Source organism: Pseudorasbora parva, chromosome 18 (genome assembly GCF_024679245.1).
Source record: "Pseudorasbora parva isolate DD20220531a chromosome 18, ASM2467924v1, whole genome shotgun sequence".
Lineage (NCBI taxonomy): Eukaryota > Metazoa > Chordata > Actinopteri > Cypriniformes > Gobionidae > Pseudorasbora > Pseudorasbora parva.
In genome coordinates this window covers 37251584-37270759 of record NC_090189.1, presented here as the reverse complement: position 1 = coordinate 37270759, position 19176 = coordinate 37251584, and the positions used below count along the sequence as shown (strand labels likewise).

General features: G+C 38.5%; 1 protein-coding gene across 7 annotated transcripts in view; it reads right to left on the bottom strand.

The window, feature by feature from the left end:
- Positions 1 to 240: 240 nt before the first annotated feature.
- Positions 241 to 19176, bottom strand: part of LOC137046956 (rho GTPase-activating protein 26-like) — a 176951-nt gene continuing 158015 nt past the window's right edge. For 2 of the 7 annotated variants that reach the window (XM_067424472.1, XM_067424473.1), the window contains exons 21-24: positions 9075 to 9110; positions 8448 to 8558; positions 3039 to 3130; positions 241 to 1199 (exon numbers count right to left, since the gene is read on the bottom strand). In XM_067424472.1, the coding sequence (XP_067280573.1) occupies positions 1111 to 1199; positions 3039 to 3130; positions 8448 to 8558; positions 9075 to 9110 (328 nt within the window). In that variant the 3' untranslated portion in view covers positions 241 to 1110. The remainder of the gene's footprint in view (positions 1200 to 3038; positions 3131 to 8447; positions 8559 to 9074; positions 9111 to 19176) is intronic. The other 5 variants (XM_067424474.1, XM_067424475.1, XM_067424477.1 and 2 more) reach the window with 3 other exon arrangements.

Below are 19176 nucleotides of genomic sequence, written 5' to 3'. Positions count from 1 at the left end.
GTCAGTAAAGTTCAGAAACCTATTGTTATTTTTACAAAAAAACAAACAAACAAAAAAATCGATATCAATATGTATTTAAACCATTTAAACATTTTTATTGAATAGAAAGAAAAAAATCAAATAAACTGAATCATGTTTTATTTATTCAATATCCTAAAGAATATTAAGGCTCAGAAAAATGTACTTTTTATGTAAAAAGATCAATTGGCTATCAAAAAATTAAGTTAGTTTGCTACAGTAAAAATATATATAATTCACATTTTACAAAAAAATTATACCTTATCAATTATCACTTATTTACAATGTTAATACACTCCAAATGAACACAAATCAAAGATAATGCTTAAATAAGAGTGGTTTACATGACGTTAATTCACATTAAGAAATAATTTACACTTTTCCACTTACATGCTAAGAAAGGAGAAAAAAAGGAAATTCTAATTTTTTTAATTGCTTCCTGATATACAAAAGAGTGCAATAGTTTAGTTTTTTCCCCCATAATTAGCAGTTATCGCTTAGTAGTTCTAAACAAAACAGATACGAGGACCTGAAGGACACAAAAGACATTCAAAAAGCCCCAGACTGCATAGAAATAGCACACATATTACATCATGGTGAACCAGGAAGTGCTCAAAAAATAGTTATAAAAACAAATTATATGAATTATATAAATTACAACTCATTATATGCCCGTTTGAATAAAAGAGTTTCTTGATTGTGGCCAAGGCAGCAGCAACAACTTGGTCCCATGTTTTTTTTAAACAGCTGCAGTGCATTGTGGGATATGTGGGGCAATGATGCGCTAGGGCAGTGGTTCCCAACCATGTTCCTGGAGGCCCACCAACGCTGCACATTTTGTACGTCTCCTCAATCAAACACACCTGATTCAAGTCATCAGCTCATTAGTAGTGACTCCAAAATCTGATGTGGGTGCAAAATGTGCACTGTTGGTGGGCTTCCAGAAACGTGGTTGGAAACCATTGCGCTAGGGGAATGCCAAAAACATTGCACAGACACGCTCAGCATACTAACTCAGCTTTTCTGTAAAAGTTCAGTTCTATGCAAAACTCTGTGCCTCGCCCCTCTCACTGTCTCTTTAACCGAAAGCATCTAAAGAAACTCCACATAGTTCTCCGGAATCAACCCCGTCTTCCCATCCAAGGTGCCCTCCAGCCAACCTGGTTCTCTTGAAGGATGGACTATAAGACAAAGATGCAAAAGGAAGATTGTTTTGAGTCACACTGATAACTTTAATCCTTTAGTTATTTCCACAGAGCCAAAGGAAATAAGGACAGTTCCAAATTCAAGCTGCAGCATCTGTTGCTTAAAGGATTAGTTCACTTCAGAATGAACATGTCCTGATAATTTACTATCCCCCAGTCGAAAATAAATTAAGGTTTTTCAGGAAAACATTCCAGGATTTTTCACTAGGAACCAATGAGTTCCAAACTGCAGTTTCAGTGCAGCTTCAAAGAGCTCTATGGAACCACAGCCAAGGAATAAGGGTCTTATCTAGCCATACAATCGGCATTTTCAACAACAACAAAAAAACAAGTAAATGTACAGTGGGGCAAAACATTAATTTAGTTAGCCAGCCACCAATTGTGCAAGTTCTCCCACTTAAAAAGATGTGTGAGGCCTGTAATTGCCATCATAGGTACGCTTCAACTATGAGAGACAGAAAGAGAAAAAGAAAAACAATCCAAAACTTCTCATTGTCTGATTATTTAAAGAATTTATTTGCAAATTATAGTGGAAAATAAGTATTTGGTCAATAACAAAATTTGATCTCAATACTTTGTTATATACCCTTTATTGGCAGCAACAGAGGTCAAACGTTTTCTGTAAGTCACCACAAGGTTTGCAGATCTCCTCTAAAGCAGTGATCTTTTGGGGCTGTCGCTGGGCAACACAGATTTTTAACTCGCTGCAAAGATTTTCTATGGAGTTGAGATCTGGAGACTGCCTACGCCACTCCAGGACCTTAAAATGCTTCTTACAAACCCACTCCTTCATTGCCTGGACTGTGTATTTGGGATCATTGTCATGCTGAAAGACCCAGCCACGTTTCATCTTCAATGCCCTTGATGAAAATACCTGTGATGAAAATTACATGTCTCTCTCATCTTTTTAAATGGGAGAACTTGCACAATTGGAGGCTGACTAAATACTTATTTGCCCCACTGTATATACTTTTTAACCACAAATGCTCTTCTTGCGCCACACATTACGTAATCACGTTGGAAAGGTCACACACTCTATACAAAAGTACCACCCGGTGTTTACAAAGAGAATGTGCAAAAAACTAAGTCAAATGCCCTTCACCAAAAAAAGGTTGAACAACGATATTGGGCGATTTTGAAGTTGGAGGAGAAAAGAAAAAGTTTTTCACCATGGTACTTCCGCCTACGTCGAAACAAGTATATACATTTTTATGTTCTTAAAAAAATGACTTGTTTGGCTAGATAAGACCCTTATTCCTCAGCTGGGATTGTGTAGAGCTCTTTAAAGCTTTATTGAAACTGCAATTTGGACCTTCAACCCGTTGGTTCCTGTTAAAGTTCACTATATGGAAAAATTACCAAGAATGTAAACCTTAATTTCTTTTCGACTGAAGAAAGGAAGACATGACCATCTTGAATGAAGTTTGGGTGAGTAAATGATCAAGAAATGTTCATTCTGAAGTGAACTAATCCTTTAATATTGATTACTACCAAAAATAATTTTGACTCATCCCTCAGTTCTAATAGAATATGACTCTATCCCCCACAGAGACCCAACAAATAATCTTGAGCATTTGAAGCCTCTATTTAATCTTGCAGTAGAACCCGCCTGAGGTTTCATTAAACAATAATCTAATCTACTGCTCAACAGTGTCAAATGTCAAACTGTGGAAGGTTTGAGCTCTGATAACTGTTAAGGGGCAGGAGGTGGAACAAAGCAGATATATCGATTTGCTGCTTTATGCCAATGCTTAAGGCTCAAACCTGCCTAACCAAATATAGTACACCCACTGAGGGTTAAAAACAGAGACTTACCATTGTCGAATATGGTCCCTGCGATAAAGGACAGCTCCGAGTCATGTTCAGCCTTGCAGGCGTATAGTGCACGTGCTTTTCGTGGTGGAGTACTGGAGAAGGGAAAAAAGACTATTAGGTATTAGGGTTATTAATCAATTCTAAATTTTAACTGAATTACTTGCATTATATGCAGACTCATTTACTTGCAAATATCAGCATCTACTCAGAAAAATACCAACATGCAGACAATTTAAAGACATCAGTTTGCAGACTTGCAAATACATGAAGGTGGTACTTCAAGCTGAAATAGCTCCAAATGTATGTACGTTTGAGGGGGCATTAGTGTAAACGCACGCACACACACAAACTAATAAACATGTTAAATTGAAAGTCCTAAAAATCTTATTAATCAAACATTTGCATATTTTGAGTTCAAATTAACCATACCATGGTATACTTTGTTTAAAATGGTGCCATGGCAATGTTACTCGTTTTGATGACAAAAACATAAAGGTATTAGAACCTGTGAAAAGTTTGGAAACATTACAATTGTTTTAATTTTATTTGAAAGAAGTCTTTGAAAGAAGAGGGGTCCAGTCTGGGGTTCATCATTTATTTCATTAAAAAATATAGTAAACATTGTTACAAATTAAAATAACTTTCTATTTAAATATATTTTAAAATGTAATTTATTCTTCTGATGGCAAAGCAGATTGTTCCTTTTTTTACTCTTCAGTGTCACATGTTCCTTCAAAAATATTCTAATATGCTGATGATATCATTATTATTATTATCAATGTTAAAATCAGTTGTACTGCTTAATATTGTTTTGTGGAAAGACTGGAGTACAATTTAGCTTTGAACACAGGAATAAATTACTATTATATATACTATACTACTTTTAGTTGCTTAGTTGGGATTATTTAATATTCAGTAATATATTGCAAATTACATTGTATCTTTCGCATCCCAAATATTTGTGGAGTAGAAATGTGTAGGAAATGTAGAGTTTGACACAAATGAAATTAACCAGTTTACTGCTTACTATTTTCACAAATGTTACTTTAATATTACTAAATAAGGAAATATCAGAAGTAGAGCAGCTTGTCTGACATGACTTGTCTGGCTATCACCAGACCAAGATCAATTTAATATTGAACATTTGGTCTTATGACTGGTTTTGTGGTCCAGGGTCAAAAATCTATTGTCACAAACCAGTCCTTGGACTTGATTTGAGACACAAGTTTCAGCGTTAACACCTCGTACCTGTAAGTCCACAGAGTATGGTTCAGACGAAGCAGATCCAAGATGGGGTGCAATCCCCCATCCTTCTTCGGGACTACAAAACACCAGATTTAGAAACCTGAGCATCTCTTTAAACACGCTCTATGTCTTCTTTAGCCAATTGAGATTCTTCTAACACCTGAGTTTGCTCAGAGCTGGCCACAGTGAACAGTACTGCATTGAAACGGGGTTGATGAAAACCAAACTGAATTCTATACCCTTTTTCTACAATTTGCAGGACAACTGAGACACATTTGCCAGAAGAACTAAGGGTACCAGCGACACTGTTTTTGTTGTCATCTCTCTTAATCGGCTGGGGCTTCTCTTTAGTAACAGCCCAATAGTATTGACTGTGGTTCCGAAGAGGCTAGGAGTAGAAAGCAGAACATCAAGGAAAAATGTCCCTCTCTCTATGTGGCCATCATTGCTGCCATAGAATGGCTGATTGAAAGGGCTACCCTCTGTAGCCTGGCACAGCTCTTTAATAGTATTCGGGCCAACCCCCTCACCTTCATCCAGGTCCTTCAGCAGGTCAGCCTGTATGCACGCAACAATGCCATCACATGCAGACATGCCCTGGCCTGACCCACTCGGTAAGTGATTACACTTTACCCACTAATAATCATGTAACTACATGGCCTGCAGGTAATGCCGGAATTTTTTGGGACAATGCATATTCAGGGTAAAGATAGCTGGCAAGCATCTCTTCAACCCCATACCGGTTCCCACTATTGAAGATTTTTTTTTGTGTGTGAAGTGATTGACCAAAGACACGGGCATAAAACAGCTTTAGTCCAGGGTCTTGACACCTCAGTGCGAAGATCAGAAAGGAAAGTACAGGCTCTGACATGGAGATTGTGATTTACTAGACAGGAAGCGCTCATCTAAGTTGCTTTTGTGATGCACTTCCTGTGTCTCATTTGGTCGATATTTAATAATAATTTGTTACATTTATATAGTGTTTTTCTAGACACTCGAAGGGCTTTACATTGAAGGGAGGATTCTCCTCAAACTACCACCAATGTTCAGTATCCACCTGGATGATTTGACGGCAGCCATATTATGACAGAACACTCGCCACACACCAGCTTATGGTGGAGAGGAGACCGAGTGATGAAGCTAATCAGGATAGGGGGAAGATTAGGAGGCCATTATGGACCGAGGCCAATGGGCAAATTTGGCCAGGATGCCGGGGTTGCACCCTACTCTTTTTCCGAAGGACATCCTGGGATTTTTAATGACCACAGTGAATCAGGACCTTGGTTTAACGTCTCATCTAAAGAATGGTACTTGCTACAGTATAGTGTCCCCATCACTATACTGGGGCGTTAGGACCCACACAGACCACAGGGTGAGCGCCCCTGCTGGCCTCACTAACAACTCTAACAGCAGCTTCATAAAGGGCTCCCATCCAGGTACTGGCCAGGCTCAGCCCTGCTTAGCTTCAGTGAGAAACCAGTCTTGGGCTACAGGGTGATATGGCTGCTGGATTTACTTTAGCTACAGCACGAGTCACAACCTCCACAAGCTTCTCGTAAGAGGTGGCGAATCCTTGAACTTCCCTGCCTTGATGCGAACAATATCCAATTCCTCATATATAGCCAACACCAGGGCCTCACTTAGTTTGGAAGAAACTGGCAGGTGAGAGCTGAGAAAAGGAAAAACCCAGCTCCTCTGCCAATTAATTTGCGACCCTATGATCTGAGCTGCCACCCGAACCAGGAGCGGCACATGCCTCATCTCCCTCCTCAAAGAGAGCCAGACAGGAGCGAAGTGTTCTAAGGGAGACACATTCCTGTTTGGGTTTTTTTAATCCATCTCTCCCGCCAAGAAAAGGAAAAAACTCAGTTCCTCTGCCAATTCCATTTGCGCCTCCATGATCTGAGCTGCCACCCGAACCAGAAAAGGCGCATGCCTGGTCAGGCAGGAGCAAAGCGTTCTTAACAGCAGATGCTTGTGATGAGCTGAGTGTGTGTGCTCTGCTCCCAAGCAGACCACATACTACATGTGTGTCACATCCCGTAATGAAGCGTGGGCAGGGAGAAAAAAACAGATCTTAAACTGCTGCTTACTACTCTCCACTTACTACTCTGACACAGAGTGATTAATGAAGATACAGAAGCTGATGATGTTTGGTCCGGGTGTCCTTTAAAGCTTCCGGGACTACATTTCACCAATGAGTTTGGAACGATTTCACACCCGCTTCAGACGTAGAAGAGCTCCCACAGCATCAGCATTCTGACGCAGCATTGAGTTCAATCAAAAGGGTTCACTTCTACACATTGCATCACTCTTTTCACAGCTTTTTTCAGAGTTCTCCTGCTCTTTTCTTAGCAAATAAATCGTCACAAAATGAAAGCTTAAGGTGAACGCCTGATTATTTTGTCCATTCTGGCCCTGTTTACACCTTGTATTAAGAAGCATTTTCTTCAATTCGATCACAAGTGGACAAAGCTAAATAAAAATCTAAACGGGGACTAAAATGCTTTTAGCTTTTCCACTTTCGACCACTTCCAGAGGTAGTCAAAAACACTTTAATAGTGTAAACACTCATGTGATGTGTTCAAACAGCCACAAAAGACCTTCCGCCTACAGACCTAATGCACAAACATAATGGGACGCGTGCTAGCCAGACAGGATTTAAACTTTTATTGGCTGAAGGCCCAATTTTGGTTTGAAGAATGTACCAAGCACAATATTCTCTCACTTTTCCTGATTTCTAACACTAATCACACAGTTAAGCATGGTCTTGTGCCTATCAGAGCAGAACATCTACTCTCTGTGTGGGTTCTGTCATCTCCTTTTGCATTTATTTGTAAATGTCTTATTTTGTCTATTAGATTGAAAGATCTGAGCCTACATGTATGCAAGTAAACAAAAGAGATGGATTAAAACACCAGGTATAAACAGGAATGTCTCCCTTCTCTAACTGTGATCTGATTTACCAAAACACATCCTAATAGCAGGTGTAAACGGCCTATTTTTGAATTTCTTTGTTACTTTAGCTTTACACGATCAGGCATAACTTTATGACCCCCCTGTCTTCTCTCCCCACATGCATCAATGTGCCTTGGCCACCCATGACCCTGTTGCTGGTTCACTACTTGGAGCACTTTTGATAGATACTGAACACTGCAGACCGGGAACACCCCAAGAGAGCTGCAGTTTTGGAGATGCTCTGACCCTGTCGTCTAGCCATCAAAATTTGGCCCTTGTCAAACTCGCTCAAATCCTTACGTTTGCCCATTTTTCCTGCTTCTGACACGACAAAACGCTGCCTAATATATATCCCACTCACTAAAAGGTGCCGTGATGAAGAGATGTTGCTTTGGTAATCCTCTTGTACCCTTGGCCTCTTTTGTGCCAAGAAAAAGGTATTTTGATAATTCTGGTTCCAAGTGGTTCCAGTGTTGTCAGCATTACATGTGAGAATGAGTCAATGGGCTATATAACACTTTTAATTGAGACATTGCTCATATTTAAAGGTTTTAATTTAAAATACTCACATGCTGATCAAAAATTGCCTTTGACTTTTGACGTTTTATTTTGTAACTTTATGGATATGTACTCATTTTACAACACAACATAGTAACACTTCATTTTAATGTGACGTAGTTACACATTACTACATGTACTTAATGTAGTAATAACAGAAAATGATGCGCAATTACAAGTAACTAAACCAAAATCCAACCCTGTACCGCAGGCACAAATAGTTAAATAATATCACACAGTACTTATTTCAGTAAGTACAATGTAACTATGTCACTTTATAATAAAATGTAACCCGCAACATTTTATCACAGATTAAAAAATCTGATCAAGCAGACTTGCTGGGGCATTTTTCCTTCAAGGAGCTTCAAGGATTGCTAACTTTATTAACTTTTACAGGAGGTGTAGTCATTTATGCTGTAAATACTATAGCACACAAATGAATAATCATTATGTACCACATTATATAATAGAGATGCCCGTAAATGAAAATACAGGCACTAAAAGCTAATATTAGTGGAGTTTAATGTATACGCTCAGACTTGAAGGGGGGGAAGGTGTGAATTTGCGAAGCTGAAGCTTAACACTGAGCGCTTAGAAAACTGCACTGCTATAGATAGTGGTCTAAGCAGGCCAGAGCGGGACACACACCTGATGGGGGAGGATTCGCTGGAGGGGCTGGATGCCAGCTGAGGGCTGGAGGGGGCAGAGAACATCGGCCACGAGGGGGAGCGCGGTGAAGTGGGACTGGGTGAAGCTGGGCTGTGACAAACACACACACACAAACATCCCAGCACCAACGTTTGTTATAGCAGCTGCTGAGTTAGAAATTTCACAAGAGACTTTAAGAGGAAGTTGGAATAAAGAAATAGACATAAACACAGTTAAACGTGCTTGGGAGTTTCATGCTTACAGGAACAATTCTGCCAAAAATGACAATTGTGCCATCATTTACTCGTATCAGATGCCAGGACACAAAAGAAATGCACACAATGAAGCACTAGAAAGGACAGCCCTTTGTTACTATATGTCTTTATTTGTGTACAAATACTGTAGCAGTGTAAATATTGGCTAAAACATCTGTTTTTGCCTTCTATTGAACAAAGAAAGTCATACAGATGCTGGTTCGGTAAGTAAATAATGACTGAATTTTCATATTTAGTGGAACTGTTCCTGAGTTAAACATGCCGAGGAAAAACATTAGTGATCATTTGTTAATGTAGCTTAATGACTGCAGTTTCTCTCTCAAAATTGTCCAACAAAATTAGATAAACTTACCTTGTTGACATACTGCTGCGAACCTTTGGATTTTGACTGTAAATTATAGGGGTAAAAAATATTTCACTTTTTTTTTTTTCTTCGCTTAATATGCATGAATATAAATATGAATTAAAAAAGTGGTGCTATCTTAAAAGGTCTAATATAAAAGTATAATTTGTATATTTATTTATTTTACATGATTGATGTAAAATGAAAATTGTAGGAAATGTGACCGTTGTTATAAACATATGATAATGGTATACATGGCAAAACACTAGTTACTGGTTTGTAACTTTAACCCATTCTTACTGATGCTACAAGATCTCAAAAATATATTCACGCTTCGACAAAATCTCATATACTGTATGCAAGTCAGTCTGATTATTTTATATAGCTGACAAGTTTAAAAACAAGGATAATTTGCCATCAATACACACAAATACAGTTGAAATGTAATGTTCATGATCAAAAGCTGTAAGATATAGCAGTTCCATCAACTGTCTCCCACTGACCTTGGGCCTTCCTGAATATTGAGGAGCCATTCGGACCTCCAACATTAACTCAACCAATAGCATGAGTTTGTGATGGGACTATCTGTTTGTCCAACCAATGTAAGCTAGAAAACATGACCTAAAGAATGTATTATTTTTCCAGTTCCATTTGGTGACATTAGTGGCACAGAAGCCACACACTTCACTTTAGTAGAGGGAAACGTCTCGGTTACGTATGCAACCTTAGTTCCCTGAACAGGGAACGCACCGCTGTGTCACCGCTGCAGGAACGCCTCTGCGTCCTGAAACACGTATGTAACCAACCAATGAGATGACGAAACTTCATAGGCGGGTGACGTGATCGACCCGGAAACACAGACAGGAACTAGCTTCTGAAAAGCCTGAAGTAAGCGCTCATGGGTATTCAGGGAGTATGACCTGGTGACGCAGCGTCTCGTTCCCTATTCAGGGAACTAAGGTTACATACGTAAACGAGACGTTCCCATTTCAAGGGAACTCGAGCTGTGGGAACGACAATACCCACGTCCCCATACGAGCCGGATGCCCGCCCACCATTGGCTATTGAATGAGCGCACGTGCCCCAGGTAGTCCGGTCAGGATACTGTCATTTAAAAGTTGTTGTTGCAGCCCTCAACTGATGTTGACATGTGTTTTGGCCTGAAGCTCCGCCCTCCACCTATCGACCAATCACGAAGTCAGAAGTGTTTCTGCATCCGGTTTGCCAGATCTGCTCTAGTTACCACAACTGACAAACGTTCCTGCTGATCCTGCAGCCAATCTGGCAACCTCGAGTCAGGGGGAGGGGAAAGGGATTGCAGTACCAGTTTTGGCCACAATCTTACATACACTTCCTTTAAATAAATAGATAAACAAATGTTTTATGTTGGCATTTATTTCAATTATGTGACACTAAAATAAATGTTAATGGATCTATTTTTAGGGACTATTAACAATATGTATTGATTTATTTGGGGCAAAGACATAACATATACATTATTATGTTTTGTATAAGGTCTATAAGATATATTATAATTTGTAAAATTTGAAAAAAAAAAAAGCCTCTTATGCTTACCTATAATATTGGTCAATATTATAAAAAAAAAAATTCCGGAAAAAAATGGCGTTTGGGGAGTAAAATGTGTGCTATTTTGGCAAGGTTGCCTGCTAAAATTTGCACTCATGGGTCTATAGTCGCTAATAGTCACTTCAACCCGCAGACATAGAAACCAACCCGCGGAAAAAAAAGTGGACTTGGCAACGCAGTGCAGTTGAGCTCTGTTGACATTTGACAATGCGTCGCTTCGTTGCTCTGATTGGTTGTAGCTCTATCCAATTGAGGTCTTTTCTGGTTCGGTTGAAACACGCCCCATAATCACAGCCCAATGGAGTATCAGACTCATATTCTGACTAGAATTGAGTATGAACACGTCAGGCTAGCACTATACATTTTTCAGGGGTTTTGATGAATAGAAAATAAAAATTCGTTTTTTTTTTTAAATTTTAAGTAGAAATAAATATTTTGTAACACTAAATGTCCTTCCTGTTACTTTTGATCAATTTAATGAATCCTTGTGGAATAAGTCATCATCATCATCATCATCATCATCATCATCATCATCATCATCATTATTCTTGTAACCATTATTATTAGTATTTTAAATCTTGCTTACCCCAAACCTCTGAATAGCATATCATGGTTTGAACAATCATATGCAACAAAAAAGTTTCAGCATTGATTATAATAATAAGAAAAATAATATAGCTGCAAGCAGCCATTGACGGGACCAAGTGCATTAAGACATGCCAACATGGCTCAGAGTGTCAAACTTTAACAGTGAGCAATTAAAGGCATTTTAAGATGATTTTAGGCAAAATAGCAGAAAAATCATATTTACAGTCAGTAATAATATGATTTCATGTTTTATCACTTTTGACCAATAGGTGACGCAGTTACGAAATGAATGTGATGTGGTTCGTCGCTCCGGTATATTGAAGTGGTTTTGTCTGTTGACACGAAATTAATAACTTTTTGCTGTTATGATCTGAAGATGCTACAATTCGATTTTGGTGAAAATCAGACAAATCCTGGTGGAGTTCGAAAAAGTAGGTTTGTAAAGGCAATCAAAATGGTGAACAGAAAGTTTGGCCAAATATGGTAAATATGGGATCTATGTGGACATTGTTGGCAAATTCATAATAACTTTGGTCCACAAGGTGGTGCTGCCCTGAATGTTTTGTTACTTTCAGGGCATGGTGCGGAAGACACATTCCGAGTTTCATAATGATACAGCAATGTGTTTGTAAAATAAAACACTTTTTGACAAAATTCGAAATGGCCGACGCCTTAAGTGGTTGATATGGGGAAATTAGGTATGGTATGGCTCGTCGTGATGCCCCGAATCTAAAGAGACCAGTTTTGTGATTTTTGGCTAAAGCATTCTGAAGTTATCATCAAAAATGGAACAGCTTAGGAGGAGTCCGAAAAAGTAGGTTTTTCGTAACATTCTAAATGGCGGGAAAGTTTTAATGACAGAAAAAGACGTCATAGGGCGCAATCGACTTACCTTATGTTTCAAAAGTAATTAGTATAATCATGAGTGAAAGTTTGGACAGGTGGTGGCACTAGAGGGATTGAGGATTGAGTTAGAGACTTCAAATTTGCTGTGGCGACAGATCAGACAGTCCTCTAGAAGCATGCTAAATTTCACAACTCTACCACAAGCAGTTCTATGGGCTGCCATAGACTGCCAGACGAAATAATAATAAGAAGAATGCTAACGATTTCAAAAGGTGCCTCAGCACCATCGGTGCTTGGCCACTAATTAACAGCATATTAAAAAAAATTCTGAAATATCATATGACACTAAAAACTGGAGTAATGATACTAAAAAAATCAGCTTTTCCATCACAGAAATACATGATTTTTACAGATATTAAAAATTGAAAAGTTATTTTAAACTAACACAATATTATTTCACAATATTACTGTTTTTCTGTGTTTTTGATCACATAAATGGTATTCAACAAAACTCATAAGAAATTGGTCATTATCTCAATACATTTCATGTCAATATGTAGAAGAGTTTCTGTTAATGACACACCTATCATTGGGATCATTGCCAGAATTGCAATATATATCACACAAGTCTGACTTTAGAACTCGCAATTGTATGTTTATACAAAAAAAGTTGCAATTGTGAGATGTAAACTCTCAATTGGAAGAAAAAAAATGTCTGAATTGTGAGATAAAAGTCACAATTATATTTTAACTCTTTCCCGGCCAGTGTTTTAAAAAAAGTTTCCAGTCACCGACGGGGTTTTTGACCATATTCACAAAAATGTAATAGCCCATAGAATATTTTGCTTTATGAATATCTGAGCATGCAATATATCAAAATAAAGAGCTGACCCTCTTCTTTAAAGGTGCACTATGCAGCTTTCCGTCCACTGAAGGGCGCCTATTCAAAACAAATGCGTAGTTTGATGACGCAAAGTGTGAGCGCAGCATCTTGGGAGATGTGGTCTTCTCATCACAGCCGGTGGAAAATAGGACTCGGGCAGAAATCATGTTCATGCATGCGGTTATTAACGTTACTGTAGTCTAAAGCAGAGCAGGACCAAGTGTTATGGACCTGAGCACGGCTGCTGGAGCGATTGTTAAACAAATACCCACCTCGCGAATACCGGGACTTTTATTATGAAGGGACGGGAGACATTCGCCGGGCGCCTGCTCAGATCCGCTCTTCCGGTTATGATTTTGAGGTAATGTAGCTCTGTTTATCATATTAGATACATTTAAGTGTGTTTAAAACGATGTTATGACTTTACTCCGTGCGTTCACTTGTTCACACTGCTAAGAGTAAAGCGCTCCTGCCAAATAAAAGCCGAAACCGAGGGTAACGCAGATATGACGCAATTGACAGGCGACTCCCTCAAATGCAACTCTGAAACGTCCTGGGTCCTTAGTTAAAATAGCAATTTTCTCACAATTTACAAATAGTTAGAAACTTCTGGGATATTGTAGGTACTCAACTGAACAAAATATATAACACTGGCCTAGTGGTTTTTGGATATTTTACTGCAAAAATACTACATAGTGCACCTTTAAAACAACAAAATAATAATAATAATATAAAATAAAATAAACGTTTTATTCTAGCTTCTTGCCTTCTATTTTTATCAGCTCTTGAATATGGGTAAGTTTAATAAAAAAGCAACATTTTGAACAAAAAGCTGAGAAAATCAGATCAGATTCAGAGAGGGATCAAACACAGATGGATGAGATCGAGTCCATCAACACTTTACATTTCATTCACTAACATTAGGCAGTTTTGATTCATATGATGTTTAATGATGATGATCACATTATTTTTCATATGCATATGATCACATACGATCGCTCGTTTTACTGCACTTTTCTCGCGTGTTTTGATCAGGAGATTCAGTACTCATTCAGAAGATGTGCAATAGCGCCCCCTAGCGTCTAATAGTGAAAACACGGAAAATTCCGTTTTTGACCTGGATGCGTTTTCTCATAAATAACAGAAAATTCTGTGTATGGCGGGGAAGGAGGTACATTGTTTTATTCCATGGCAAAAATGATACAAACCTCATGGAATCTGATCTTTTCGATTTTGATTTGGGCCATATGCGGCCCCAAATCTGATACAGGTCAGATGTTTTGCCATCCAGTTCCTGGAGGGCCACAGGTCTGCAGAGTGTAGCTTTAACTCTATCCTGCATTAAACACACCTGATGGGCTAATAGTATAGGGCTAAACAAGTTATTCAGGCTTATTAGAAAACTACAGGTGTGTGTGTGTGTGTGTATGTGTTGGAACAGGGTCGGAACTAAACTCTGTAGGACATTGTCCCTCCAGGATGCCCTTTCCATTCAACTACTTTCATTTTAAGTAAAGGTACCGCTTGCATTTTCTAGAATGTGACAGTGGCTGTCTCGACCAAAGTAATTCAACTGATCACACGCTTTCTCAGTTCATCAATCTCCTGGCCACCACTGATTTACAGCCTGTCGGGTCCTCTGGGGCCTTTGAGATGGGCATGTCAGCACTGTCACAATTAATTTATAAGTCTATATATAGATGACAGCATTCATCTCAGTCCTGTGGTTTTGGACCGCTGATCCTCACAGCAGATATATCACCAAGAACATACACACACACAACTGTGGGTTTCCATGTTTTATGGGGACTTTTCACTACACTTTCCAGTACAAAATGTATATTCTATCCCCTAACCCAGAGGTTCTTAAACATAGGGTATGAGAGGTTAGAGAGGGGATAAGCAAACAAAATGCTAAGTTTTGCTGTTCATTTAATTACCCTGCCTTAAAATAACATTAAATCCGAGCATGTATTTCTAAAGGCAAAATGGTAGTGCCGTAAAAGTTCAAATACACGACATCCAATCAAATCACCTCATCTTCTGTGGTTGAAACTAACTGCATCCACACAAGCAGCATGAATATGATAGGGTGCCTGCAGAGAATGCTGCCTTAGCAAATCACACTATATTACTGCCGTTCTTGACAACATAGCTTTGCACTTACTATAGCATGAAGAATAAATACAGACAAACTGTGCATAGAGATTGATTTATTTAGACTCAAACTCTCTTTGATACAGACACATAACTTGTCAACTTTAGGTCAAAAAACAAGTATTATGTCAACTGTTAGTCGTATTGTAACAAAGTGGAAGCAATTGGAAAAAAGAGCAACTCAGCCATGAAGTGGTAGGCCACGTAAAATCACAGTGTGCAGGAGTCTCCAACTTTCTGCAGAGTCAATAGATACAGACTTCCAAACTTCGTGTGGCCTTCAGATTAGCTAGAGAACAGTGTGTAGAGAGCTTCATGGAATGAGTTTCCATGGTCAATCAGCTCATCCAAGCCTTACATCCCCATAAGCAATGCAAAACACCGGATGCAGTGGAGTAAAGCACGCCGCCACTGGACTCTACAGCAGTGGAGACGTGTTCTCTGGAGTGACCAATCACACTTCTCTTTCTGGCAATCCTATGAACGGTACTTGCCTGACTGCATTGCTCCAAGTGTAAATTTTGGTGGAGGGGGGATAATGGTGTGGGGTTGTTCCCTTAGTTCCAGTGAAAGGAACAACATGACTGCGCACCAGTGCCCAAAGCTAAGTCCATAAAGACAAGAGTGAGTTTAGTGTGGAGTAAATTTACTGGCCTGCACAGTCCTTTATTAAGATTTTTTTAAATCAAATCCTGAGAGCACTCAGGACCCTCCATAGACAGCTATTTAATGAACACTTTCAAGGCCCAAAAAGGTGAAAACATTGTTAAAATATTCAATTTGACTCCAGTGGTTAAACCTTATATCTAATACGTTTTTGTGCACAAAAACTAACAAAAATTTATCTCGCCTGGGCCAGTCTCCTACGCAGTTTCTGTTGTAAATACAGTGCAGCTCCCGCCCATGCATCATGGTGCTCACGTGAACAGCATCAGCTGCCATAGATCTCAAGAGCTAGAAACTATGGAAACTGGGTCCTTTGGGACATGTAGACCTGGGATGGAAATTAGCACCCGCCACCAGCCAAATGCGGGAGATTTTGAGTTGTGCCGGGTAAACTCGCTTTACCTACCGGCCACCGGGGCAGGTCAATAAAATTAGCATACTGTTTCACCTCTTTGTAAACTTTGTTCAATGCATGCGAGTGCGGCTGTATGTTCGAATATGGCCAGTCGGTTTTGCTGTTATCACCGGGGGTGTAGTGCCAGAAGACGCCAATGAGAAATTGCGCGCTGTGAGAAGATTATCTCTGTGCACTCAAACATTGAGCTCTCTTTCAAGTCTTGCGCTTAAACGGACAAACTCACACAAAAAGTATGTCAACATGTCCATCTTGATGAGTATCCAAGCAGACCTAGTCTGAATATGCCTTAAGAGAACTTTATACAGTCAAGAAAGACGACGCATATCCCTGTATTATTAGGTCTTAAAGGGGCAGTAGCCTTTACTGCTGTCTGTTTAATGTCAAACTAAAGATAAAGACTTCACTCACTGCTCTTGACTCTTTAAGTTTAATAAGGATTTATCTTTAATTTAAGCAGTTAAATATGCAGTTATTTTACATTTGATTACTTTATTCAATTTCTGTACCTTTCTGCAGGCAGGTAGACCTGTAAATTATTATTTAATGTACACATGAGTGAGGTCAAGTTAAACATTTTAGTTTTAATTTTATTTTATACTGCGCATTGTTGCCATGTGCTAAATAAATATTTGCATAATTTGTAATTGATTTATTATTTTAAACTTTAATATCAATTTATGCAATTACAATGCCTTGATTTTTTAGTAAAGTTACACAGTCATAGCATTAGCCATAAATGCAATGGTACTAATAATTGTCATAATTTATTTTGGTGTTTCGGTTTTTGGCCTTGGTTTCCTCTTTTTCAGTGTCGGCCAAGAAATTAGATTTTCGGTATATCCCTACTGACAATGTTCTGCTCGGTGTGTCGTCAACACGCTTCAGAAGATGCTAAAACTAGTAGTTTCATTGTTGGGACTAAAAACCTAAAACTGAAAGCCATAAAAGACCACGAATATCGTTCATGGTTTGTGTGTGTATAAGAGAGAAAGAAAACATGTCAGTATTTCATTAAGACTTGAGATTAAATAAACTGCTTAAGTATTGTAGAGCTTGTAGTATTCATTTTTCACATGCAGTAACACATTGTCGGTTAAAAGCAAGAAAGTAGCTTGTAGATTTTGAAATCCACCAGCCACAATGGCCGGTGGACAAAAAAGTGAATTTCCATCCCTGGTGGAGACCTTCCTGGGCCTTGGAAGTGTTCATTAAATAGCTATAGAGGGACCTGAGAGTTACCAGATTTCATAAAACATATCTCCATTTGTGTTCAGAAAATGAACGAAGGTCTTATGGGTTTGGAATGACATTAGATTGAGTAATTAATGACATCATTTTTTTGAACTAACCCTTTAATCTCATAATATCAAATGATTATCTGGATTAACCTTCAATGACTACAAAACAAACAGATTTCAATGTTGCAGGGGTTGCAATAGCTGGACGTTTTATTCCTAAATTTATGAAAATATTTAGATTTCATACTGTCATCATACAGTATAACTGCAAAATCTTATTTTTCTCAATGTCTGCATTTCACAGCAGTACTTTTTTACAGTTTTTTTGCATTTTAATCCAATAATCTAAAAGTTAGTTAACCTTTATTCTGTTCCTTTAAAAAAACTGGAACTATCTGAAAAATCTATACTGTCTAACTTCTGAAAATGTGAATTTAACGTTGTTTCAACTTACCCTGCGTCCCAATTCACATACTATCCATACTAAATAGTATTGAAAAACAGAATTAGTATGTCCCAAATTGTAGTATACTGAAAAGAGTATTCCAAAGATACCCGGATGGTTTACTAATTCGTAGTGCAGATCGACTCACATTCTTAACGGCTGATATTGCCCACAAGCCATTGCAAGTTGGAAGAGGATTCGATTAGAACTACAAACACTGATTAAAAGTGTTAAAAAACTACAAACATGACGGATGTTTGAGTCCGACGGTTAAGTAGAGAAGTTTAGATAAAGGGGTTTGAGTGACCAACTATCAATATTTAACCTGACAAAAATATATTTATTCAGTGTTGTCCACATTATATTTCACCTGCAGCAGCATTGTGATCTTTTGTAAAGACAGGTTTGGCCATTAACTCTTAAATGCATCATTATATTTAAACTGCAAACACATGAGGAGAGTCTCTGACCCACAAAGACTCACACATGGCAGATCAACGTGCGGCCACATTTCTCTCCGATACGACAGGAGATTAAACTGAATGTGGAGGATTTGAACTGTGTGATGATTGAAAGGCAGTTTAAACGTTGACGGGATGCTCGTAACTAATCGACAGAGTCCGATAAAGATGGCAAAATAGTATGTCCCGAAGTTTGCATACTTTTCTGCTACACACTCAAAAGTATGTACTTTTTCTTCACAAAAGTACTTATAGTAGGCGAATTGGGGCGCAGCATCAGTCTCACTGGAAACCATAATATGTCATTGGGGGTTGAAAAGTATGAGTGAGATTCTACGAATTCATAAGAATTAGTCACCCATTTGCCAAAACGCAGAATAGTTACGAATTGCCATGACATCATGTTGGCAGTACATTAGTCATTTCATCTAGTTTGTGGACCGTCTGCAAGCACAGACAGGCATTATATCATAGACAGGGTAGTCAGCTAATCAAAGCATTCAATCACATTCAACAGCATTCACATTTTTTACTCTCACATTCACGCTGTGCTTCAAAAAGAACACAATAAGCTCAAGGGAGTCAGTAGAGTCGCTGCCTCCTTCTGAAATGTTACTATTAGTACTTTATAAATGTATTGTGTTACTTTATAAAAAAATGTTTTCTTACACACTATTTGATCTAATATTTTGTATCATTTCTTTGGTTTATTTTTTCTGTCTTGCACACTTTTGAGTGTAAGCACTGCCTCCGATGCCTCGACGTACAAAACGTCCCTGCTATCCACATAACCGATCTCATATGAACCTTCTTATCAGTGAG